At 39.2% G+C, this 27,576-nt stretch overlaps 1 protein-coding gene across 1 annotated transcript in view; it reads left to right on the top strand.

Annotated features, from left to right (window-relative positions):
* The first annotated feature begins 222 nt into the window (after positions 1-222).
* TPRG1 (tumor protein p63 regulated 1) overlaps positions 223-27,576 on the top strand; it is a 147,522-nt gene continuing 120,168 nt past the window's right edge. Inside the window, exons 1-2 of the mRNA XM_006156725.2 lie at positions 223-444; positions 11,084-11,175. Coding sequence (XP_006156787.1) covers positions 223-444; positions 11,084-11,175 — 314 coding nt within the window. The remainder of the gene's footprint in view (positions 445-11,083; positions 11,176-27,576) is intronic.

The raw sequence follows: 27,576 nt of genomic DNA, 5'->3' as shown, positions 1-27,576 counted from the left end.
GGATTCCTTTTCTCTGAAAGATGAGCTGACGATCATGGGTGGTGGCTAGGAATCTGTGTTATTGAGTGGCAGTCTTCAGTACTTCTGTTTAGTTAATTCATGGAATGTTTGTCCATTTCAGGAATGTCATTTTCATTCCAGCCTCTTTTGTCATAGCCAGGGCATGGGTGACTTATTTTCAAAATGAGAATATTGTTTCTTCCCTTGTTTTAGGCTAAAGAAATGTCAACAATTGGGAGTTTTGAAGGATTTCAGCCTGTGTCCCTAAAGCAAGAGGGAGATGACCAGCCCTCCGAAACTGATCATCTGTCTATGGAGGAGGAGGGCCCAGGCAAGGATCCAGTGCCAAAGCAGATCTCACGGCAGCCAAGTGTGACCGAATCCACGCTTTACCCCAACCCTTTCCACCAGCCTTACGTTTCACGGAAGTACTTCGTAACACGGGTAAAATTGCTGGGTTTTGGAATACTTCATAAAACTTATTATGAAAAGCTTAATATCCTTCTCTGTCCTACATGCTATAGACATGCACAAATTTTGTCACATTTGTTATTCCCTGTAATAGTCACAGTAATCATAAAATACGTATCCTTATCTTCATTTCAAAGATAAAGGATCTAAACTCCAGAGAACTTTAGAAGGTCTAATGTTATCATACAATATTATTTTTATTGTATTTAACATTGCATTATTATAAAGAGCCGTGTGTGTATACATACATGTCTGTGTGTGTGTGTGTGTGTGTGTGTGTGTATAAAATGTCTTTGGCCATTTTTCTAAGCTATTTGTTTAGAAAAAATTTAGAGCTGAAATTTGTATTTTAAAATATGCTCAGTTCAAAGTGCCAGTGCCTTATTAAGCAGGTAGCATAAATAAAAACAAAAACGCAGGAGTTCCAGCCTGCCAAGTTTCCAGTTTCTCACTCCTGTGTTCATGCTAAATCTGGCCACAAGAAACTAATATTCTGTGGAGAGAGAACTATAGCACTTAGAATAGAAAACTATGAACCCATTGTGGGTATTTGGTGTTTATTTGGAAGAGACGTAGCTTGTGGAGTGAAAGGATTGCTGAGAATGGGCTGATTCTCCAAGGTCACTGATGCTGGTACCACCAGGTGGAAGCCATACTTTGTAATCTTAAACCTTTAACAAGAATTGAGCTTCCCTGTCTGCAATGGAGCTGGGCCAGTCGATACACGAGGGAGTAATGAGGATGGGGTCTGTATATCTAGATGTTAGAAAACGTACAGTTCTAGCACTTGGATCAAGTGGAGAGTGCCCCATGGGTTTCTAGTACTTTTACTTCTTTTTTGTTTGTTTATAAATTTTAGCCACAGGGCTAAAATTAGTGTGCTCACTAAAGAGGAGAGAGATACAGAGATACAGAGAGGGAAAGTGAGAAATTGCACCTCAGGGGGCATGACCACAGCACAATCCCTTCTCCTCCCTTCTCTTCTTGGAATTTTGGACACACATGCATATGTGCCTGGGGTAATTTCCAAGCCTCCGGATCTGAGACTGGCACCGTGGTCAACCATGAAGGAATTCAATGGCTTAACCACCATGCCCTCTGCTGACCCCAGTACCTTTAATTCTTGAGCTTTTTTTCCTGCTTAAAGAACCGTTTTCTCGGGAACCAGCAGTTAGCGTAATGGCTATGTCACTGGATTCCCACGTAGTTGACCACGGTTCGTGTCCCGGACCCGGTGGCTTAAAACTCACGCCGGGCGCATGTGCGTGCGTGCCCAAGATCCCGAGAGGAGAATGGAGGAGAAGGGATTGCGGCGTGACCATCCCCCCTGGGGGGTGATTTCTCGCTTTCTGTCTCTATGTCTCTCTCTGTCTGTCTGGCGAGCGCACGCGCCCTACAGTGAAAATCTCTCTCAAAAAAAAAAAAAAAAAAAAGAACCGTTTTCTCTGTCCTTTCACATTCTTATCATCATAGCAGTGGTGAGCTCACAGGCAACGACAAACTGGGGCAAAGTGGGTAGTAGGCGTCGTGCCAACAGAGGCCATTTCATTTCCATGTGTACACAGGGCATCTCTTCATTGCAAAAAAAAAAATTCAACCCAGTCTTATAAATAAATAAATAAGGGCCAACACTTTGTGATTACTTACAAAGCTTTAAGTAGGAAATTTTGATTTGGTAACTTTAAAATATATTTTTGGTGGGACCAGCAGATGGGATAATGGTTACATTGCTGGACTCGCATGTGGTCAACTGCAGTTATAGTCCTAGACCTGGTAGCTTAAAACTCACACCAGGCACATGTGTGAGTTTTAAGATCCCAAGCAAAGAATGGATTGTGGCATGGCCATCCTCCCCTGGGGGGCAAATTCTCACTTTCTATCTCTCTGGTGAGTGCGCATGCCCTGTAACGAAAATCTCTCTTAAAAAAAAAAATATATATATACATATATACACACACACACACACATATATATACACATATACATATATAATAAAATAAATATATAGAAAATAAATATGTACATTTTTTGGTTAAGATAAAGTTTTAAGTAAAGCAACTCAATGTATGTATGTGTGTGTGTGTGTGAGAGAGAGCGTCTGTGTTCAAACATTACCCACATTCTCACATACAAGGTGCCTCAGTAGATGCTACCCCATGTGTGTGCTTCTGTGAATGTTTTGGCATATGTAGAGCATATGGTTTATTTTTGGAAGTATGTGAACTTTATCAGATATACAAAATTATAAGATGTAGCTGCAAAGGAAATCAAATCATTCCCTGGAGTTTTATTGTCATTGGTACTGATAAAGTCAGGGTTGGATGAGAGAAAACACCACGTGATACAGAGTAAGGGGGTTATCACTGTGAGCTGGTGTCATGGTAGAATGGGCAGAGGCGTCTATGCAAAGCTGCTGTGTGTGCAGCTGGTGATGGATCTGACCCCGGGAAGATGGAACAGGGAATAGCGAATAAGGAACAACTGCCTGACAAGCTGGAGTTCCTCTAGGCAAAGTGGAGCTTGTGAGAAAAGACTGGACCCTGTGACTATCACACCTACCCTCACCTTGATGATGTGAGTTAATTAAACAGGAGCTGGTTCCTTTCACCAACAAGTTGCATGCTTAGTCAATCCAGGAGCAGGATTGGCTTAGAGATGAGTCCGATTAACTATTGGGGATGCAGGCCCAGGTGCTGCTCCTTACTCCCGGCGAAGCTGGATGTCAGGGCCCATGGACAGGACCTGTTACGGTGCGCGAGGACCAGATCGTTAGCGAGGAAGATGACTGAGGTTCCACTGCCACCTTTTGAGTCTTGCACAAATGTCTCGTGGTTTGGGCTGATTCTCAAGGGTCACTGAGCCCACAAAATATAGGAAAGGCAAGTCTAGAAAATGTATTTCTAGCTTAGATATATCGACCCAGTCCCAAGCCATGACAGATACAATTATTTATATATTCATATGATATTTTTACTTTCGTTTGTGTCTCCATGTAACTTATACAGTAAGTTCACATCTTTAGTTGTTCGGTTCTCTGGAGGAACACTGTGAGGTAGGCAGAGGAGACTTCCTATCTTTGTTTTAAGGGTAAACATGCTGAAGTGTCAAAAAAAAAAAAAAAAAGAAATGACCTGTTCCAGTCACATATTAGTCGTGGAAAACCTACAGCTAAGTTCTGAATCTTCTATCTGCAAGCTCAGTGCTTTTCCTGCAATGCACAATGAAATTTATTGCTCCTTTAAAAGGGTTTCCAGTAGGTGGCATGGTGGTTAAGTCACTGGGTTCTCACATGGCCCAGCACAGTTCGAATCCCAGACCAGGTGACTTGAAAATCCTGCCAGACATATGTGCGGGCATACCCAATATCTCAAGAGGAAAATGAAGGAGAAATAATTGTGACATAGCCATCTCCCCAAGGGGAGGGATTTCTCACTTTCCCTCTCTGCCTCTCTCTGGTGAGCACAAGTACTCTATAGCAAAAAGTCTTAAAAAAGAAGGAAAAAAAGGTTTTTAGTAGCTGACACTAATGAATATGAAAAATATCCTGGACCTGGTCACTTAAAACTCACTCTGGGCACGTGTGCATGTGTACCCAAAATCCCTAGAGGAGAATGGAAGAGAAGGGATTTTCAGTGTGGCTGTCCTGCCTGGGATGTGATTTCTTGCTTTCTGTCTTTCTCTGTCTCTCTGGCAAGCACATACATCCTATAGTAAAAAAAAATCTCAATCTAAAAAGAAAAAGAAAAAAAAAATCCTTACGTTCTCAAGAGTTTGTGAGGGAAAGTCTTCTAATTTTATTAGTGAGTGTAAAGTAGATGTGGACACAATTCAGGAGTTGTGAAGACGAAGTTTCCAAGGCGTTCAGCATTGGCTCTTCTGGTGACTATGGGGCAATATGAAGAGCCCTTATTAACATATGGGTAATGAAAATGTGCATTAACGTGAGAAAAATAAAACACAACTCTTGGCTTAACTGGATTTATAATGATGAACTTCAAAAAAGAAGGAAGATCCAGTTTTATTAACTTGTAAATCGTAAATCTACTTATGCTATAGGGCGCGTGTGCTCGCCAGACAGACAGAGACAGAGAGAGAGAAAGTGAGAAATCACCCCCCAGGGGGGATGGCCATGCTGCAATCCCTTCTCCTCCACTCTCCTCTCGGGATCTTGGGCATGCACACACATGCACCTGGCATGAGTTTTAAGCCGCCAGGTCTAGGACTCGAACCGCAGTCAACTATGTGGGAGTCCAGCGACATGGCCATTACGTTAACTGCTGGTCCCTTATGCTGGTAGTTGGGAAAATGGAAAGGAATGCGTGTGTATGTGTGAATTCCCGCATGTGCAAAGTATGGGTAAAACACCAATTTAGTTTGAAGGCTTAAATAAGCTAACTGTTAAAGTTCTTGGTCGAGTGCATGACAGGGCTACATTTCGTAAATGACATCTTGGTATTATAAATGCTTTCTTTATTTTTCCCTTAATTTTACATTCACATTTCTGTAATTGTTATGGGACATTAGGATGCCTGTGACCTCCAGGAGGAAATACAAATGTAAACACAGGATCTTTACTAGTAAAGAAGCTAATTTATTTTCTCAAAGGATTAATGAAATAAGACTGAGGCCCTTAATGATTTAGAGCTATGAAAAAGTCACCATGAAATGCCACTTCTTAGAGTTGAAATGAGATTTCTAAATGTTACAGTTTAATGCTTCTTGATCTATACCAGGCAAACATACCAGATTCTCCATTACTAAACCGTCTCTCACAATATTGATGTCCTCTGTCCACAGAAGACATTTGGAGCTTCAAGGGGGTTTATCAATAGATAAGAGGTAACTTGTTATTTTAAGAGGTGACTAAGTTCTAGAAGGGGGAGCTGATTTGCCCAAAGTCACACTTGCCCAAGAGGCTATTAAGTGCAAAGACTAGGCCTAGAACAGAAGTTTCCCAAATCCCAATTCATGGTTTTATGGCTCCATGCAACAGGGAACAATAAATCACTTTATTAGAAAGCAGACACTCAAAGCATCTATGATATAGATTCAGAAGCGCAGTAAGTAACGGGACAGAGGAATTCCTTGGTCAATCATCATAGTAAAAGAAGAACAATTCCTGTGTTCTTTATGGATCAGTCTGGGGTGTGACTTCCTCCCCTCAGGCTTCTAGGCTAATACTTATTTAGTGAAACTGCGCTACTCCGACTCAGCTCAGGAGCACTTTGCTCCAAGGTCGACTAGCAACCCCAGAGCCAGACCAGGACTTGAAGGCATGCCTGGAACCTACGACTGCTGTCACTTTCCACAATGCCAGGCCACCTCTGATCTTCGGTCACAGGAATGAAGGGCCAACCCACTTGCTATCAGTCTGCTCGGATAACCTTTTCCTCCCGTTTTAGTTCATCTGCTATTATTGCTTAGATGTATCTAAAAAAGGTCTATTTCCTTCTCTGAACAAAAGTACCCCTCAAGGCTAATAACTTGAGGTATATTATGATAATCATCTTAGTTGTGGAGACTGATATTCAAAAGCAACTTCTTGTGAAAGGAACAATACTTCATCCACATGGGGAAAGATATTTTTAAACTCTCTGTAGGACTCTATATTTGCAGATACCTTATCAGAAAGTTGAAAGCGATTCGGGATGGGGAATTATCTCTAAATTTATACTTTAGAATGTAAATTACATACAAACTAATGGGACTAAAACTATTTGATCTTTTAATATTTAATTAATGGTTCCCCATGGCCTTTTTATAGCCTGTGTTCTATTGTGAGCAACGAGACTTTAATAAGCAGGTTCAGGACTTCCCATTGTGTGGCAAGATGTCGTTGCTTCCATGACACTAATTTGGCTTTCAAACTCTCTCCCTTTCTCTCTTCTCTTGCTATAGGGTTCCCTGTGACTTGCTCTCACATTGAGAAAAATAAATATATGAGTCGTATTGTTATTACTTGTTGGAGATTCTTTCTGGTCTAAAAAAAATGATATTTCACAGTGCTAAATGTTTATCGACTCCCCTCTTTACATTAACATCCCTTGAAGGTCATAATAAAGATGAGTCTTTGTGAGAGCAGATCTTTAGCAATAATGATATAAGATACATTCTTTTCGTTTTCAGGGAAAGACAAATTTGCTTGTACTTCACAAATCATACCTTATGAAGAGTTGATTTTTTATGTGATTATTGCCAAGTGGTCCCTGTCTGGCCACGATGGCGCCCAGAAGAGAAATCTGAGTGTCTGAGTCTCTAGGAATATTCTTTTCCATGCCACCCCCTCCTCTTACTGTCTAGCTCAGGAGCTCATTATATGGGAAGAACTAGTGTGGACATGGGTCTTGTTTGTGTGACAGTTGCCCCCAGGCTAGTCTAGCTCAAGGAAGCAAACACATATGTCTCTGAAATTTCCTCAGAAGGCTTGCTCTGACTGAAACTATTCAGGCTAGACTGTAGGAGACCACATTGCCTGTTACATTATGTCAGATGATGTATAGCTATCATTCCACTATATTTTTGTATTTTTTTTCTTTTTTTGGAAAGGTTTTTGCTAAAGGGCACGTGCCCTCACCAGAAGACAGAGAGAGACAGAGAGACAGAAAGCGAGAAATCACTTCCCAGGGGGGAAAACCATGCCGCAATCCCTTCTCCTCCATTCTCCTTTCGGGATCTTAGACACGCATGCACACGCACCGGGCATGAGTTTAAGTCACCAGGTCCAGGAGTCGAACCGCGGTCAACTACATGGGAGTCCAGTGACATAGCCATTACACTAACTGCTGGTCCCTGTATTTATGTTAGGCTGCAAGAATATCAGAGCTAGTTGTTCAACTGCAGTAACAATTTAATCCCCAAATCCTGGTACACCTGTTTCTCTTCTACTTAATAATAGCAATAATTATTATCATATGAGGTCTTTTATTATTCAGTGTTTGCCATTTTTTATATGGCATTTTTTGACATCTCCCAATAGCTCTGTTGCGGTTATTATCTTATCCATCTAACAAATGAGCAAACTGATGTATGGAATAACAAGATGAAATACCATATTCCCCCAGCCATGAGAAAGGTTAAGAGTTAAACCCTCATGTGCTGGACACAGTCAAAGCTCTAAACTTTATTTTATTTTGTTTTTGACATTAAGTGGCTGACATTAATTTCTTAAAGTACCTAATAATAATAAAATAGATGACAGTAAAATTCTCTATTGGCGTACCTTTCCCTTCTATGTTCTATGAGGACTTGAGTGATGTTTCTAGTGAAGGCAAGAACAGCAGAGTGAGAACACTGACAGAAAGCTAGAAGCTATCAATCTATTCTGTAAAAACACACTTTATTTTTAGCATTTAACTTTTGAAAAGATGTGCAGGAAAACATCACCTCCAGCTTCTATTTTTATCACATTTTCTCATTACTCATGGGAACCACCGTTAATAGTTTTTATATATCTTTCTAGAGTTACTTTAGGCATATACAAGCAAACATATTGTTGTTAATTTTAAGGTTTTTGCCATATGGTGTGTGTACTCACCAGGGAGAAACAGAGATACAGAGAGAGAGAGAGAGAGACAGTGAGAGGGGGTGTGAGAAATCACCCCCTGGAGGGATGGCCATGCCACAATCCATTCTCCCTTCTCTTCTTGGGATTTTGGCACATACTCACTTGCGCCTGGTGTGAGTTTCATGCTGCCAGGTCCAGTACTTGAACCACAACTGGCCATGTGGGAGTCCAATGCCCTGACCATGACACCACCTGCTGGCCTCCGGATATTTATTCTTATCTTCTGTCTTCCTTTTTACATAGAATGTGACAAATTTTACCTTCTCTTCTATTCATGTTTTTCTTTCACTTGATAATATTTCTTCATTTATTTTATACTTTAATCATATTATATTGTCTGATAGATCTAACTAAACTTATATTGATAGATATTTGTGAGTCCCCTCCACCAATCTTTCTGTCCATAAACAAGACTGCAAAAAAAAAGAACTATACATATGTCATTTTGCACACATGATAGAATTTCTGTTGTATAACTTTATAGGAGTGGAATATTTAGATGAAAGGACAGATCATTTTTCATTTTGATAAATTTTGCCAATTTCTTCCCATAAGAAAGACAAGTAGTTTTTTTCTTTAAAAATAAAAAAAACCAACAAAAACCTCTACATTATTATATTCATCTTCACATAATTTTGGTGGAGTGCCTGTCATAAAAGCGTTCAACAGAATAATTATTATAGGATTATTTCATTATTCTCCACACCAGGGTAACTGGAAAAAAAAATGATATTGGCACGGCCCTCTCAGTCAGAAGTTCAATGGGTATTTGTTTGGTGTCCCTGATATTACTGATTTCATGACACACAGGTTTCAGAATCATGTGGTGCCTTCTTAGCCTTCTGACAACTTGTTAACTTCCACAGAGAACAAGAGAGCCTGAAATCATTCTATACACTGTCTGGTTATCCAACTCAGAGGGAAACTTCAAAAGTGACTGACTCAGAATCTCTCGGTATAAAGGCTTTGGTCATGTGAGGGGACTTCAAAAGTTTGAGAAAACATTAGGGATAAAGTATAAGTTTATTTTGGTGCAAAAAAAAATTGAAATCCATGTATAGTTTTTTCCCCATAGTATGTGTTTTTCATGAATATTTGGATGACCCCTTGTGTTTTCTCAAAGATTTACAGGAAGTTTTGATCATCAGCTTGGCTCAGAAAGTTTGGGTGTAGTCCTGTCCATTGTCTTATAGATAAGGAAATGGAGGCCCAGGAAAGTCAAATAATTGGCCATCGTCAGAATTAATTCATGACAGATCTGGACTAGCAACTTCCAGCTCTGTTTGAGAGTTGCCATGTGCAGTTTTTGGATGACTTGGACTATGCAGAGTAAACTAAGCAGGTTGGTGGGGGGAGCTAAGTGGGCAAAACTGCACCATTTACTCTCGGTTCACCTGAAACCACTCCACTCCACTATTTCCCTGTTTTTCAAGTATGGGTTTCCATATAAGACTTGTCTTATCGAGTTGGACACTGTGACCAAGTGTTTCAAAGCCTTTTCTCAGAGGTTGAGATAACAAGCCAATGAAAATCCTGCAACCACCCTACCCCTGCCTAACGAGGTCTTTGAATGAGTCCTAGCTGGGCAGTTGTCCCTGTTTCCTATTGGGAGAGAAGGGTCTCAGGCTAGGAGGGTTTGGAATGTTAATATTTTCAGAAGGTTAGACTTCGGCTTTGAAGTCCTATTCTACAGGGGCTAAATGAGGTCTTGTAGCCTATTTGTCATTAATGCAGCACAAGATTGGGAATGAGGTCAGCACGTTTTGTGAACCTGAAAGTGAAAAGTCTGTTCCCCACCACCACCACTATCTCTGCCACTTCTTCACTAAGTGAATTAGCCAGTACCTCTCACAATGACTTAGCTCTTCATTGATAAAATGAAACAGCTTAGACTAGATAAGCCTTGAGCCGTAGTGGTTCTCAGTCTTGGCTGCACATTGGGAATAATATGGGCTGCTTTTAAAACTCCCGAGGCACTGACTCACTTAAGGTATGGGCCTCTTGAAGAGGGTTTCTGATATAATGCGCTTGGTATCCAGTACTGGGTGTTTGGGTTTTAAAAAGTTCCCTGATTGTGATCATGTGCAGCCACTTTTGAGAATAATTGTCTAGAGTACAGTCCCCGCACAAACAGCATTTCCTGGGAATGTGTTAGAAATGCATATTCTCAGGTCCCATCCCAGAAATCTGTGGGTTTTTTGTTGTTGTTGTTGTTGTTCGTTTTTTAAGATTTTTGCCATAGGGTGCACTTGCAGGAGAGAAAGAGAGAGAGATTAACCTCCAGGGGGCATGGCCACACTGCAATCCCTTCTCCTCCATTCTCCTCTGAGGATTTTGGGCATGCATGTGCACATGCACCACGTATTTCAAACTGCTGGGTTCAGGACTGGAATCATGCAGTTAGTCATGTGGTATCAAGCTCCTTAACCACCATGCCACCTGCTGGCGCCCAGAAATCTGTGTTTAACACATACTCCAGATGAATCTGATGTGCACTAAAGGTTAATAATCAGTGAGCTAGAGGGTCAATGAAATTATTATGACAGGTGTCAATCAGTGTTTACGATAGAGCAAGAGCCATAGTAGTAACATCTATATGAGAAAGAGTGAAATAAGTCAAGCAAAAAGAGGAAAAGTTTATTTCCTAGAGTCAGCTAAATCTATGGTCTAATCATTGGACATAGACTCTTTGCAGAGAGAAAAGGTTTGATTTAAAAATGTGTGGACTGCTAAATGCTTTGAACTTTCTGATAAACATGCTTATTAAGAAAATGTGTTCTTCTGAAAATGACCATTTTCTTTCCTGTGAGAAATTAAAATGATAGAAGATAGGACTTGTTTCATTATTGCTCTACCCAAGGAGACAAGTATAGAAAATAACAGAGGTCAATATTGAGTTCTCTGGCAAGCAGTGGCTAGAACAAATAAGTGACTGTAATAACTCTGTCTTTCCTGATCAGCCTCCTGGGGAGCTACCTGAATCTACTAATCATGAGCACAAAGAGAGCTCGGTCTTCTCTAAACTAGGTATTTTCTTCTTCTACTCAGCCTGGGGCCATTGAGACTGCCATGGAAGACTTGAAAGGCCACATAGCTGAAACTTCTGAAGAGACCATTCAAGGCTTCTGGCTCTTGACAGAGTGAGTAATTATGGCCAAGTGAAGGGCAGTGGAAATATAGCACTTTTCTGGATACCACTATAACAGACGAGGCGATGGACCGCTGGTAGAATTTCCTTTGGTTGCTATGTAAGATAGTTGATTGACTTACCCTGTTAAGGAGTGAAGGTTCCTGGGACCTCACACCCACTGGTGCAGTCATATTTGACTCCTCCGGCTGTTTTCCCACCCGGGTCCCCCCCCCCCCCCATTTGTTATTATACCTGCCCTAATTCAGGCCTGCATCATTACTCTCAAGCACTATTGTGTTAGAGCCCTCTAGTTCCAGCTTGTCTCCCTTAAGAACATTCTTCCAATAACCACATGGGGTATGAATCATTCCATTCTAGTGCAGTTAAAAGGAAGATTACAAAAGAAAACATGAGGGCAATACACATAGTTTGCTTTTTATCTTACTGCAATCATACGAACATTAAAATCAGGGAATTCATGAATATAGGTCAGACTGTCCAGATTCAACATAAAAATCAACTTTAATGCTTAAGTCCTTATTGTTTTAATACCTACATTTACCCCAAGGTTTATTTTAGCTATAAGATCATTCTTTCCAATGCTATGATGAAGATGGTTGCTTTCTGTCCTGTCCAGAACTACTGTCTGTGTGACTTTATCTTCATCTATCAGGCAAATATTAGAAATGCCACAGTCTTTACATTAAGTAAAATATTCACATATGAAGGAAAACAGCACCTTTTTTTTTTATTACAGAACTCGTAATTCCAAATGGGTGATGCCATTAGATTATCTATTTCAGATACTTAATGGGCTTAGTAAATTCTGTTTACTGATTTGGTAACCTGATCACCAAAGCATTCAGCATAGAACATTAGTGATTCCTACACTTTGAGGGAAGAGTCATTTAGTGTTTCATCTCTGGTAGGACATCTTCTTGGACTAACTTTCGGGAGGGCAACATTTCAATGTTTAACCAACCAGGTGTGCAGAATGAATTCTCAATTGATAGGAAGTATTAGGTTGTCATGAAAGTCATGTATTTTTTTATGCAAAAATGTGTCATGTCATTCCCAACAACAGAACCCCAATCACCTATAATTCCATCTGACTGAACCCCGTTGCATACCACATGTACAATAGCTGCCAAAACTTGAAAATGAAATTTTGAAGCCAATCTGGCTGTCAATTTTGAGCTTTAATGTCTTCATCCATAAAGTAGGGATAATAAAATGTACCTACAGAGTTCTTGAGAGGATTAAATGAGATAACATTGGTAAAATTCTTAGCAAGGTATCTAGCACATAATGAATTTTCAATAGCTATTACTCTCTCTGGCAAAATTAAAAAGAACAACCAAAAAGAATGTGTATGCTGTCCCATAAGTGATGGAGAAGCACTGAAGAATTGAAAAATGTGATTTTATATACATTTTATGAAGATCACTATAGGCCCACATCTCTTATCTAAAATCCTTGGAATCAGATGTAAATCGGAATTGAGAGTTTTTCATATTTTAGAAAGATAAAACAATGCTACGTATTTTATGTCTTAAGTGGAAACCTCTTACACCCTTCTCTCAGCCGTAGTAATCAATTATATTAATATTTTTGGAGGAAACATGTGGTATTGAAAATAAGAGAAATAAAACTATAAATGGCCTCTTGTTGCTTCAGATCTGGGTTCACCAAAAATAAATTTGCATTACCTCTGCCATTTTCAGAGCTTTATTGCACTGGAATTGTAGATGAGGGATTGTGACCTGTATGTGCTTAAAACGTGAAAGATAAATTAATGGGTGGAGGGACCAGCAAATAGCATGGAGACTGAGGCAGCTGGATCCCACACGGCCAACTGTGTGATTTAAATTCCACTCAGGCCAGGAGGTGTGAGAAACACACTGGGTTCATATGAGTGTATGCCCAAAATCCTGAGAGGGTTATGGGGGAGAAGGGATTGCAATTTGGGTGCATGTGTGTGTCTGCAGACCTAAAATCCTGAGAGGGGAATGGAGAAGGGATTATGTTATAGTGTGGCCATTCCCCCAGGGGTAATTTCTCACTTTCTCTTTCTCTGACAAGTGCATATGGCTTATATCAAAACTAAAACAAACGAACAAATGAATGGGTAAAGGTTTGGGTGGCAAGTTAGATAGTTGTGTACTATCATTGAGGATCTGATCTTGTGCTAGTCTAGAGCTGGTTTGCACTAGCTCAAAAGAGGTGATTGGTATAATTTCAGAAAATTTGAGAACCAGCTATTAATGATTAATATTAAATGATATAAAATTTTCACCAAATAAACTGAACGGAAAGGTAATATATCCAAAACCCAGCATTTTCTGATTATTTCATTTTGTTTTAAAGTTATGTTTGCTCTTGGAGCTATTTATGCCTACTGTATTTGTGTGATGGAAATAATACGTGATGGTGTGCCGCTATACATTTCTTCCTACTGCCACATTCAATGCTCTTATGTAGGTAGCTTGAAATCAGCCACGTTGGCAGCATTGATATTGTGGAAACTGGCAAACACCACACATCAGAGCTTGATTTCTTTGATTGTCTGAGCATTAGAAACATCACGAAGAGTAGATTAACAATACATATTAACCTGGAACCAGCAGTTAGCATAATGGCTATGTCGTTGGACTCCCATGTAGTAAACTGCGGTTCACATCCTGGACCCGGTGGCTTAAAACTCATGCCGGGCACGTGTGCGTGCTTGCCCAAGATCCTGAGAGGAGAATGGAAGAGAAGGGATTCTGGCGTGGTCATCCCCCCGGGGGATGATTTCTCGCTTTCTGTCTCTCTGTCTCTCTCTCTGGTGAGTGCATGTACCCTTTAGCAAAAACCTCTCCCCCCAAAAAAACAAAACAAAACAAAACAAAAAAACCAATACATAGTAACCTTAAAATGAGTTGTGTCTGTACTTTTGCTTTGTAGTAACATCAAAAACTGAGGAACTATTATTCTAGCATTCAGAAACCAGTATCCAGTAGAACCATCCTCTTCATTAATGTATGGATAAAGTCTAGACAGGTACTAAGGAGTGCTTATTGCAGCCAAGCAGAAGTTGTGAAGTTGCGCAGGGACTGTGTTCTGGGCCCTTAGCTGGGGCCGATTCCACAGGCTATTCTCACACCCACCTTGTTGATTCTTAGCCCAGGCTGGAAATGACAAAAGCCTCTTTTTCCTAAAACATCCTTTTGATGTCTTCTACTACAAAGTATTAACATGATGGTCATTTTAGAGGAGAAATACTAAAAAGAATTCCATCGTTTATCATAGAGCATGTGTCGAAGAGTGCATTTGGAGCTTAGAAGCAATGAATTGATAACTGACATAGACATTTTTAAATAGATATTTGTGATTAATTGTCCTTATGGAAAATCCATGGTAAATTTTGGGTTTTAACCTAGGAAACTGGTGAGTTCACTAGGCTTATCATTCCAGTGTTAGAAGTAAGTGATCATTCTATTTTATCAATAAACTGCTATATAAAAAAAATGGGTAGAAAGAATTTGTGTACAAGATCTCATTTAATGTTCTCAACAATCTTGTCATCTATATTTTACAGAACTTGTTGAGTACATTTTTTTGAGAAAAAAAAAATGTGTTGAGTTGTCCATACAGCAGCTGCATTAAGATGTTGAGTAGATCCTATCCTCAAAAGTAGTTTTTCAAAAGAGACAGTAATTCTGACATGCTCAATACTTATAGCCTTCTAAACCTAAGCCAAAAACGTAACAAAGAATTTAATTTAGTAGTGTCATTTCCTAAGGAATGTTGTCCAAATTAATTCAGGTGAGCTATTTTGTGATGTTCTAAATTAAAAAGGATAAATTTTTCAGTAAAATTAGAAACAAGGAGTTTAAAGGCACATGGGAAAAGGGACAAAGATCAGAACTAGAGAGGTCAGTCATAAACCCTAACTAGATCTCAGTTCAGGGGAAACTAGCAAGACTTTCCTATGGAGTCCAAGTCAGAATCCAAATCTCCATCCCACCCGTCCAGAATCTTTATATGCCTGCACAGCGGTAAAGGCAGAAAAGGGTTTATCTCAACCTTACTTCTTCCTCTCACACTCCATTTGGCCTTCACAGGGTTTTTTAAAAGGCATTATGTGCATGCTTTTAGATATGATTCATTGTGGCATCACCAAGAACATCTTGACCCTCTATGGAGACTCTCCAAAGTATGATGGACTAGCAATGAAGTGGCTCTTAAGCCCAATGCATTTGAGATGACTTTGGCTATGGTAGTTAAGAAGACAGGGGGAGATGGGATTCTCCTTCCTCACATATTAGAGTTCAGTGCTGGGGGAGACGCTGATTCTAATTCCTGCTCTTCCTAAATGAGAAGACTTGCTTATGGTAACTGCAATCAGGTAGTTTTTGCTCGTCGTCTTTGCAAAAAGCACTTATAATATGTTTTATTATCTACTTTCCTACAAAGCCACCTGGTTTCTAGCCTAGAACTTGGGTATAATAAATATTCAAATACAAGTAGTTATCCATGTTGAACATACAGATAGTAGAATGAAAGTGGATTTAAAGGGACAGTCTTGTACCACAGAAAGTGTCCTGAATATCGAATCGGAAGATGTGGGTTTGAATCTTGGATTTGCTACTTACTATGTGTAGCCATGTGAAATTGGGTAGAGTTTGCCTTTTCTATATATATTTTTAGTGACTTTTTTTCTTAAGTGACTTTGTTTTAATGTGTTCTTTAGTCCATCAGAAATTCACTGCTCTTGAGAAAAGTACAGTTGCTGTTAAAATTTTTTGATATAGGGCTGCCCTTAGCCTAGTGTTAAAGGGAGCCAAATCCCACATGCTCAACTGTGGTTTGAATTCCAGTCTTGGTAGCTTGAAAAATGCCCTGGGTACATGTGCTGCATGTCCAAAATCCCAACAGGATGGAAAAATGAAGGAGAAGGGATTCTAACTGACCATGCCTCTTTTGGGGGTGCTCACCACCCCCTGTCCACTTGTCTCTTTCTGGTGAGTTTTCAAGCCTTCTGGCAATTAGAAACAATAATATAGAAAAATAATGCTTATGATTTGTATCATTGCACATTTCCCCCATAGGTTTTTGCCAAGGTTGTTATATATTAATAGTAACACTCACTGAGTACTTAAAATGACCAAGTGTTGGCCCAACCTGGTGACACAGTCCATAGAAAACTAAACTGCAGTGCTGGAAACCATATAGCCAACCATGGTTTGGATCCGCAGTTCGACTTGAAAAAAATGCTAGGCATGTATGCACATACCCAAGATCCTAAGGAGTTAGAGGATTAAGGAAAGTGGATTGTTGTATGATCAGACCTTGTTGAAAGACTTTCTCTCTCTTTTTCTTTCCCCTCTATCTCTCCCTCATTTATGCATGTTTTCTAGCATGAATAAAGCCAAACAAAACTTTAAAAACTGTATGAAGTGTTGTAATAAGTGCTATTTGTGTACTTGCCATGGTATGGTTAATTCTGATAATCATTTAAATGGTACTTCTCAGTTTTTCCTCTATTCACTATATAGTTTTTGTCAAATTACTCAGTTGTTCACCTATTATTGGACAGTTACTTTCCAAATTGTCTATGGTTACACAAATTTAAGGGTTAATTACTATCCTTTACAAAAACTGAAGAACTAGGGCCGGCAGTTGGTGTGGTAGTAAAGGGAACTGGACTCCCCCATGGCCAACTGCGGTTCAAGTCCCAGACCTGGTGGCTTACTTTCTCATGTTCCCTTTCTCTGTCTCTCTCCCTCTGTTCTTCTCTGGTCAAATTAAAATAAATAAAGATAAATAAAAAATAACCCTTAAAAAAAAAACCTGATGTACCAAGTTAAAGATATGTATTAGTGGGATTAAAATAATATTTTCTAATTGGGAAGAAAAATGAAAATACATGAAGCATTCCAATTTTTTTGGTAAAAATAAGTATTATTTTGCTAGCACTTTATAATTTTAGAGTGCTCTCCTTCATTTAATTTAATTAATTGTTATAGCAGTGGTCCGAAGCAGGAAGCACTACCTCTAGTTTATACATAGGAGAGTCAGAGCTCAGAAGACAAACAGCTCAAAACTGCAGAGACAAGGCTTCAATCCATTGTGCTGCCCTGACTTCTGCTAAAACAGTCATTTCACTGTTGTGTCAAGATTCCATGTGTGTTTCATGATTTAGTGTAGCTTCCTGATGGCAAGGGCTGCTGACTCATTTCTGATATGCCCTGCAGAGCCCACTGTAGTTGTTTTATTTATTTATTTACTATTTAAAAAAAATTTTTTTTTTTGCATAGTTTTTTGCTATAGGACACATGTGCTCTCCAGAAAGACAGAGAGAGACAGAGAGACAGAAAGTGAGAAATCACCCCCCAGGGGAGATGGCCACGCCACAATCCCTTCTCCTCCATTCTCCTCTTGGGATCTTGGGCACGCACACACGTGCGCCCAGTGTGAGTTTAAGCCACCAAGTCTAGGACTAGAACTGCAGTTGACTACCTGGGAGACCAGCAATGTTATTACACAGTGTGCTGGTCCCTTTTTATTTATTTATTTATTTATTTTAGAGAGCGATTTTTGCTATAGAGCACATGTGCTCACCAGAGACACAAAAAGAGACAGAGCCAAAAGAAAGTGAGAAATCACCTCCTGGAGAGATGACCAAACCACAACCCCATCTCCTCCACTCTCCTCTCAGGATTTTTGGCACACACGGACACACACCTGATGTGGGTTTCAAGGTGCCAGGTTTGGGACTCAAACCATGATTGGCCTTGTGGGAATCCAGCAATGTAATCATTATGTCATCTGCTGGTCCCTGTACTTCTTTTGAAAAACTGACAATTCTGTGTCTTGGACTGTGTGGAGAAGTGAAAATGTGAAAGAAATCTCTGCTTGATTCAGAAAAAACATCCCAGGAGAATGAATTCTCCCTGATCTTTAAAGAAAAAGAAAAGCAGCTTAGAGAGCAATGGAATGTTCAGGAACAGTTGAGCAGGACTTGTTTTCCAGGCACAGTCTTGCCACTTTGGCATGCACAGACCCCCTGCAGCACTGCATGTGAATGCACACACCTGCTGTCACGTGCAATCTACAAACACGCCTATGAGAAAAGGCAGGGAGGAACCGTTGGCTTTATTTTATGGGTGAAGAAACCCAGAGATGAAATAACCTGTCCAAGGGCAACCACTTATTAAGGGTCATGAGAGAGCTTGACTCCATGACACCTCTCTCCCAACTCGATTGTCTTCTCATTACTCTGCTCTCGCTGCCTTTTGTGATTTTTCATCTCCTGACATAGCGATCACTACGGTTTAAATTGGTTAAATGATCTTTGCATCTGTGTGTGTTTTCTTTGTTGATTGTCTTTTGTTTATAGGGAGGAGGGTCATAGGTTCATTGAGTAAGGTCAGAGAGTTTTTCTTCTTTTTCTCCCTAGACCTTTTCCTGGATTGAGCTGTTCATTTGACTTTATTTAGTCTTTGCCCAGAAACAACTTAAAAAGTCAAGTACCTGTCGGAGCTGGTGGATGATGCCGGTGGACTGAAGCCAATCGCACTTTTGTCTTTTCATAGCCGAACTATGTTATTCCAGGTTGCCGAGCTAATTCTGTAATGAACAATACTACTAATAAAAGACTGCTAGTAATGATTTTTTTTTTAAATAAAAGACTGAGAACACACACACACACACATACACACACAAAACAAAGCCTCCTGGAAATCAAGGATTTCTATCCATTTTTTAGCCATGAGGAATTAAATAATAAAAGTACTATGCAAATTAAGCTAGCCTTCTGAACTGCAACTTCTATTGAGCCTCATTCATTTTTGCACCTATTCATCTATTTGAGATCTTTGCTATTCAAAGTACCATCCTGAGATCAGCAGCACCTGGGAGCCTGTTAGCAATGCTGAGCCTCAGGGTTCACCCCAGACCCACTGAGCCTGAATCTACATTTTCTTTTCACAGAACATTAAAATTGGAAAATACTGGCCAAATCATTCTCAGGCTCGTGGCTGGAGGAATTCATGGCTCCTCACTGACTCTACATATTTTACTTTTTAAATCAAATTTATTTAGAGAGAGAGCAAGTGAGAGAACAGGTGCCTCCAACAGGTCTTTATGCGATGATCCACCCCCAGACTCATGAAGCCCAGATCATGGCACCAGAGTACATCTTAGTGTGTAAAGGGAGGACCTGTGACATGACCCTGAGACCTTCCCATGAAGGTCTAACTGCGTTGCCACTGAGCTACAATACGGCCCATGCCCCCCTACACTTCTGTAGCATCTTTAAAACATTGTATATCATGACTCAGTTTCCCCGTCCAGCCTTATTTACTATTATGCCTTTTAAAAAAAATTCCATCCATCAAATTGAACTGTGTGCTATTCTCCAAACAATCCTGATGCTACTCCTTGGTCTCATGATGGTACTCACACACTTTCCTCTATTTCATATGCTTTTCCTTCCTTTCTGCTGGCCCAGAGTCTTCCTGTCCTTCAGGGGTATAGTGTTGGCAGAGCCTTCTGTATTAACTCAGCCAGAGAAATCCTAACTCTCCTCTTTGTCTTCATATTATACTACATAGTATAGTTCATACATATTTTATGAGGACATAAAGGTAGAGCCTGATTCTCACTCACTTTTGTTCAAGCCTATCTCTGTCTACCTCCCAGAGCTTCATATGGCACGTGGCACTTGGTAGAGCTCAGAACCTCCCTTGGACTTGACTCAGATTTAGTTCTGATAGAGTAATCTACTACTTGAAACTCATTGACACTAGCAAGGCTCATCCTTTGAGTCTCCCCCCTATGTCAAAGCCCAGTAAGACATGCCCTGTCCTTGGGTAAAAGCATTCAGGCTGGAAAGTGCCTCAAATCTATCAAGATGTTAATGACCTGTGGCAGAACTCTGGCAGCAACAGAAGCACCTCTGTTGCCAGAATCCATTTGTACTGGGTGGGTGTTTTCGACAACCACTTAATTAAACACATTGCTTTTCTCTATAAATTCTCCATGGCAGCAACCTCATCCAGACAACTAATGGTCCCTGAGTGACCCGCATTATAGGACAGTGAGGGCATGTAGTTACTGCAGTCACAAAAGTACTTGGAAGTGTTTGTTTTCCCATGGCTGCTACCAATTACAGAGGACTCAAAAGAGCAAAGGAGTGAAAGAAAGTCTGAGCTGCTGAATGCCTGCCTCTATCATCTGCCAGCTATTTGACCCAGGCTGTGCAGTTTTGGGGCCTCAGTTTTCTCATCTTTAAAATGTGGATTTCAAGAGGGCTATTTTAAGAATTAAATTTCTTCATACATGCACATTTTTGCTACATAATTTGTCCCATGTAAGAGTTGGCTTTGGGGCAAGCAGTTGGCATAGTGGTTACATTGCTGGAGTCTCAGATGGGTGTCCATGGTTTGAGTCTCAGACTCGGTGGCTTGAAACTCACACTGGGCACGTGTGTGTGCATGTTCAAGATCCTGGGAGGAGAATGGAGAAGGAAGGGATGGCGGCATGGTCATCTCCAAGGTGTGATTTCTCACTTTCCCTCTCACTGCCTCTGTCTCTCTCTCTTAGCAGTAAGCTCAAGTGTCCTAAGGCAACCCCCCCCCAAAAAAAAGAGTTGGTTTTTAAAAAATTATTGCTCTTATTTTTTCATATTTACTCATTCATTCATTTGGGTTTTTTTGTTTATGTATTACTGACCTTTCTCCTAACCTAGACTGTACCCTCTGTGATGAAAATACAGAGGCAAATGAGATTCCTTTCTTCAAGGAGCTCTCTGTTCTGTGAGGACAAAGGACATGTGAATGAAGTCACAACAAATGAAGACACATGTTTATCTGCAGTCCCACAAGGGATTCTGTGGCAGCATAGACCTTCCTGTGCATTATTGTGTTCGATAAAGGGTATATCCAAAATTAAAGTAGGATAAACGATTTACAAAAAGATATGGGAAAAACCATCCCAGGAAGAGTGAAGACCACGGACAGAGTAACAGACCGGCTTAGGGAGTCACAAACACAGACCAGTGTGGCTGGATGATAGTGAGCAAGAGTAGACGGCTAGAAACAAGCTAGGAAGACAGGAAGTGCACAGACAGTAAAGCATTTTAAAAAGGAATATAATGAGTTCAGATTATAGGGTCTTCTGGAGTCGCAAATGAGAAAACCGTGGGCAATTTTCACCTGGCTCAGTGAGTTTTAAAATTTGATTTTGAATGCTTTTAGGAAGGTATAAACTCCATGTTCGCCAACTCTGTGCCACTTCCCCTCACCTCTTACTGGCCCCTCTTCAATTCTTTGATGTAACAGTATGCGGGAACCAGCTTTTACCTACTCGCGAGAACCAGCTGTGTGCATGTTCAGTGACCTCACCCTGATACCTCGAAATCAGCTATGGTAGTCATTTATACCAAGGAAGTTAAATCAGGGATGTTATTATTATTATTTCAGAACTTCCGATTTTCACAGCACACCACTGTGTTTCCTTCTCCACAGGCATTTCTGTCTCAAGTAACTAAAGGATATCAAATAGGGGTTGACATTATTAGAAAGGCCTTGGGGCCTGAAAATAATTGCCCAATAATTTAAACTTAGTCTTAATTATTAGAAGCTGACTAATGTATGATTTATTAACTAAAACAAATAAGACTTCAATCTTAATTTAAAGGTTATACTTTTAGGCCATGCTAGCTGTTACAGAAACAAATATAAGAGCCTCTTAAAAACATGCTACCTGATTCACAAACAATAGATTGCAAGTTCCGTGGCTTGTCTCCAAAAGTCTTGCTGTAGGGAAGGTAGGGTGAGTCTACGAAGAGTAAACAATGTGAAGAGGAGTGTCTTAGTTCAATTCTGAATTGCTAATAGAAATCCCTGAGACTGAGTGATTTATAAAGAAATAGAGGTTTATTAACTCATAATTCTGGGGGCTGAAAATCTGAAGGTTGTAGGCCTGACATTGGCCAACTACATGGCCCATGGAAGCCCTGGGAATGTCAGGTGCATACAGAAAGAGAGAGAGAGTGCTTCTGACACCTCTCTTTTTTTATAACAGCCAGCTCTCAATGGAACTAATCCCTTCTATAAGAGCTGGAATTTACTGGGTATTGTAAGACATCATTAATCTATCCATGAGACTGTTCCCTTCATAACGCAATCACTGTAATCTAATTACTGATCACTGGTCATTACCAACTCCCAACATCAAATTCTAAAACAGAAAACTTTGGGGGACAAACTCATCTGAAACATAATAAGGGGAACCAGCAGTTAGCGTAATGGCTATGTCACTGGATTCCCATGTAGTCGATCATGGTTCACGTCCCGGACCCAATGGCTTAAAACTCATGCCGGGCGCGTGTGTGTGCGTGCCCAAGATCCCGAGAGGAGAATGGAGGAGAAGGGATTGCAGCGTGACCATCCCCCCTGGGGGGTGATTTCTCGCTTTCTGTCTCTCTGTCTCTTTCTGTCTGTCTGGTGGATGCACGCCCTATAGCGAAAACCCCTAAAAAAAAAAAAAAAAAACAAAAAAAAAAAAACAAAAAAGAAAGAAACATAAGGAGGAATCCTCTGCTTCTACTGGTTTTTTTTGTAGACACAACTTCATAGTATGAGAGTTGCTGTGGCTTCTGTAATGCTGTAGTACATTAATTAATGGAAATGTAGAACTCTGAGTAGAGGAAATTGTCAGGGACAGAGAAGAGATATTGTATAATACAAATGGGTCAACCCCACCAAGAAGATATTGCAATCCTAAATTTGTATGCACCCAACTGCAGGGCTGCAAAATACGTAAAATAAAAAGTAATCAAACTTAAAGGAGAAATGGAAAAATTCCATTTATAGTCAAAGACTTGAACACTAGATTTTCCATCATTTATATGACACATACACAGAAAATCAGGAAGCATTTAAAACACTCAATAATATTGCCAACCAATAGAACGTATTATTTATACAACACTTTACCCAATAGCAGCAGAACATACATTATTTTCAAGCAACCCTATTATATATACCAAGATCTGCCACATCCTGAACCACAAACCAAACCTCAATACATTTTTTAAAATAGAAATAGTAGAGAGTGTGTGCTGACTACAGTGAAATCAGATTAGAGACCATTAACTAAAGAATAATAAGAACATCTCTAAACTCGTGGGAACTAAACAACATACTTGTAAATATTCTAGGGTTCAAAGGAAAGAGTTGAATGAAAAAATATTTATAACATGAAAATGCTGGATGGAGCTAAAAATACTACCAAAATGAAATTTGAAGCACTAAAGGAAAAGTTCTCATATCAATTGAGAAAAATAGTTGAATCAATAATTTAAGCCCCTGCCTCAAGAAATAAGAAGGGACCAGCAGTTAGCATAATGGCTATATCGCTGGACTCCCATGTACTTGACTATGTACTTAAACTCACTCCAGGTGCATATGCGTGCGTGCCCAAGATCCCAAGAGAAGAATGGAGGAGAAGGGATTACAACAGGTGGCTATCTCCCCTGGGGGGTGATTTCTCACTTTCTGTCTCTCTGTCTTTCTGGCAAGCGCATGTGCCCTATAGCAAAAACCTCTCCCCCCCAAAAAATTAAAGAAATAAGAAAAGAAAAAAAAAAACAAATCCAAAGTGAGCAGAAAGAAGAAAAGGATGTAGATAAGATAATAATTTACAAAATAGAGAAAATTAAAAGCAAAAAGCTAGTTCTCTGAAAGGATAAGTAAAATAGACAAGTCTCTAGGAAGTATGACGAAGAAAAAAGAGGCACCAATTACCAATATTGGAAATGAAATGGGATATAGCTACAGACCCTGAAAATACCAAAGAGATAATAAGCAATTATAACGAATAACTCTACACACTTAAATCTGACATCTGAGAGTAAATGGACCAATTTCTCAAAAACACACAAACTACCACAACTCACCCGACAAGAAACAGAAAGTCTGAATATCCCTGTAACAATTATGCAATTGAATTTATAAGTAAAATCCTGCACCAAAAGAAATGTCCAGGCCCAGGTTGTTTCACTGAAGAATTTTATTAGAGGTTTATAGAAGAGTGAGCCCACATTTATATAATGTTTTCCAAAAAACAGAAGAAAAGTAAACACTCCCCAATTTATTCTATATATCAGTATAACCTGATAATAAAGCCAGAAAAAGATAGTACAAAAATAAAATCACTGACCAATATTCTTTGTGAATATAGATGCAGACCTTTTGAAATAATAGCAATTAGCATCAACATTTTAAAAAAATGATATTCTGGGACCAGAGGGTGGCATGGTAGTTAAGGTGCTGGAGACTCCCACGTGGCCGACCATGGTTCAAGTCCCAAACCTGGTGGCTTGCTTTCTCAAATTCTTTCTTTCTGTCTCTCTCTCTGGTCAAATTAAAATAAATGAATGAATAAATAAAATGAAATAAATAATTCTTTAAAAAGAAAAAAAAGAACGATATACCATGACCAAGTGGACTTATTTTAGGGATCTAAGGCTTGTCCAGTATTAGAAAATCAATCAATATAATTAATCATCTATGTACGTGTGTGTGTGTGTGTGTGTGTGTGTGTGTATGCACTTCCTGGAGAGAGCGAGAAATCATCCCCTAGGAAGGATAGTCATACCATAATCCCTTCTCCTTCATTCTCCTCTTCAGATTTTGGCCACACATGCACATGTGCCTGATGTGTTTTTCTGTTTTCTTTCTTTCTTTCCTTTTTAAAAATGTTTATCCCTTTATTTTATTGCAAAATATATAGGTGTTTTACACTTACTTTTTAACATATTTACCACTTCTTTTTTTAAAAAATTATTTAATCACTACATCTTTACAGTATACAACATAATTTTTTATAAGATAAATACTATGCATATTAGTCAAGTTAAAGACATTGCCATATACATTATCATCGACAGATAATTTTATTTTTGTGTCTATTGAATTTTCTGTTAGTTTGTTTTCCCCCTGATCTCCTCCCTCCCATTTACTGTTACCCACTCTCTCCTATACTGACTCTAGTATCTACAGTTGCCCTCCCTGCTACTATACCTTTCAACCTTTCAGTTTCTTCCACAGAGTACAAGCATTAAGTGTATATTAAGCAGGAGCACACAATGCCTGTCTTTCATAGTCTGGCTTGCTTTACTTAGCATTCAATCTTCCATAGTTATCAACTTTGTATCAAATGTCAGAGTCTCACTGATTTTTTATGGCTGAGGAGCATTCCATAGTGTACAAGTTTCATATTTTTTCAATATACTCATCTGTTCTTGGACATTTGAGTTGATTCCATGTGCTAGCAATTGTGAATAATACTGCAGTAGACTTGGATGTGCAATAGTTTTTCCAACTGATGGTTTTCCTATGCTTTGGGTAGATACCTAAGAGTATGATTACTGGGTTGTATGGTAGCTCTATTTGGAGTTTCTGAGGAAACTCCGTACCATTCTTCACTGTGGCTGTACTAATTTACATTCCCACCAACAGTGATGGAGGGTTCCTTTTGACCACTGCCTTGCCAGAACTTACCATTTTTAATTCTTTTCAATCACAGCCATTCTGACTGGAGTTAAGTTATATCTCATTGTGGTTTGCTTTGAATTTCTCTAAGAGGAATGATAAGAGATATTGAGATATTGAGCATTTTTTCATATGCATTTTGGTTATTTGTGTGTCTTTCTTGGAGAGATTTCTGTTCAAATCATTTGCCCATCTTTTAGTTGGATTTTTTCCCCCCAAGTAAGCTGCTTGAGTTCCTGTATATTCTGGTTATCAGTTCCTTATCTGAGGCATACTATTCTCCCACTCTGAGGGGTGCTTCTTCACCCTAATTATTGTTTCTTTTGCTGTGAAGCTTTTTGCCTGATGTAGTCTCACTAGTCTATTTTCAGGATTGTTGCTGGTGTTTTGGGGGTCTTATTTAAGAAGTCTTTGCTTACTCTGATATCTCCAAGAGTTTTCTTTGTGTTTTCCACTAGTAGTTTTATAGTTTGAGATTTTATGTTTAGGTCCTTGATTCATTTGGAGTCCATTTTTGTTAATGGTGAGAGATAAGGGTCCAATTTCAAAACTGTTGTGTTTTCTAAGCTGCTGGGTCTGGGACTCAAATTACACAGCCAGCCATATTGGATCCAGCTGCCTTAACCTCCATGCCACCTGCTGGCCCCACCATATATTTTTCAAATTTGCTAGAGGAAACACACAACCACTGAGAGAGACACAGGGCAAGCTCCATAAGGGAGGATCATATCACAATCCCTGCTCTTCCATTTCTCCTTTCAGAATATTTGGACACATGCAACTATGCCTAAAGTGTTTTTCCAGCCACTGGATCTGAGACTTAAACCATGCAGTCAGCCATGTAAGATCCATCCACCTCAACTACCACACCACTGGCAAGCCTTATTATCTATCATGTTAACAGGCTAAAGAAGAATCATCATGTAATTGTATCAATTGGTGTAGAGAGGCACTTGACAAAATTCAACATCAATTCATGATTAAAAACTATCAGAAAAATAAGAGGGGGATTTTCCCCTTTTTGATAAGGAACATCTACATAGAACCTATATATAACATGGTATTGGGAACATGTAATGCTTTCCTGTTAAGTTTGGAAAAAAAAAAAAAAAAAAGAGTGTTCACTCTCACTATTGCTATTTAATATTGTTCTGTAAGTTCTAGCCAACACAATAAGACAAGAAAATGAAACATAAAGCATACAAATTAGAAAGGAAAAAATAAAAACTGTCTGTATTTTGATGTGGCACAATATTAATAGTTCATTTAGAAAGTTTCAAGGGATCTACAAAAAATTCTTACAAGTAATAAAAGACATCAGCAAAGTTGTAGGATACAATACAAATATATATCAATGAATCAGTTGCATTTTTATGTACTAGAAATAAATAAGTAAAAATTTCTTTATTATAAAGTGAAAAATACAATGACACTTATAATTATGCAAGATGAAAAAGGGCAGAAGAAGAAACAAAACACATAGTACTAGTATGCTAAAAGCTATACATTGCTGCTAAAGAAAATCATATGAGATTCAAATAAGTGAAAAACCAAGTTGTGCTGGTGGATGGGAAGACGACGTCGTAATTCTATCAATTCTCTTAGAATTTGAAATACAGGTTTAGTACAATTTCTATCAAAATCTCAGCAAGGTTTCTGTATAGATAAGTTTATTTAAAACTTTTGGGGAGCATAGGCATGAAAAGTTTTTTGCTGATAATAATATATATGATACTGTCTTTGTCTTGACTGATATGCACCATATTCGTGGGGTAAAATGTTGTACAATGTAAAGATGTATATTAATTAAATGTAAATTGAAAAATGAATAAATTTAACAAATGATAAAAGGTTTAAATCTACCT

Source organism: Tupaia chinensis, unplaced genomic scaffold (genome assembly GCF_000334495.1).
Source record: "Tupaia chinensis unplaced genomic scaffold, TupChi_1.0 Scaffold000515_1, whole genome shotgun sequence".
In the NCBI taxonomy this organism is placed as follows: domain Eukaryota; kingdom Metazoa; phylum Chordata; class Mammalia; order Scandentia; family Tupaiidae; genus Tupaia; species Tupaia belangeri.
This window is presented reverse-complemented; position numbering and strand designations above follow the sequence as displayed.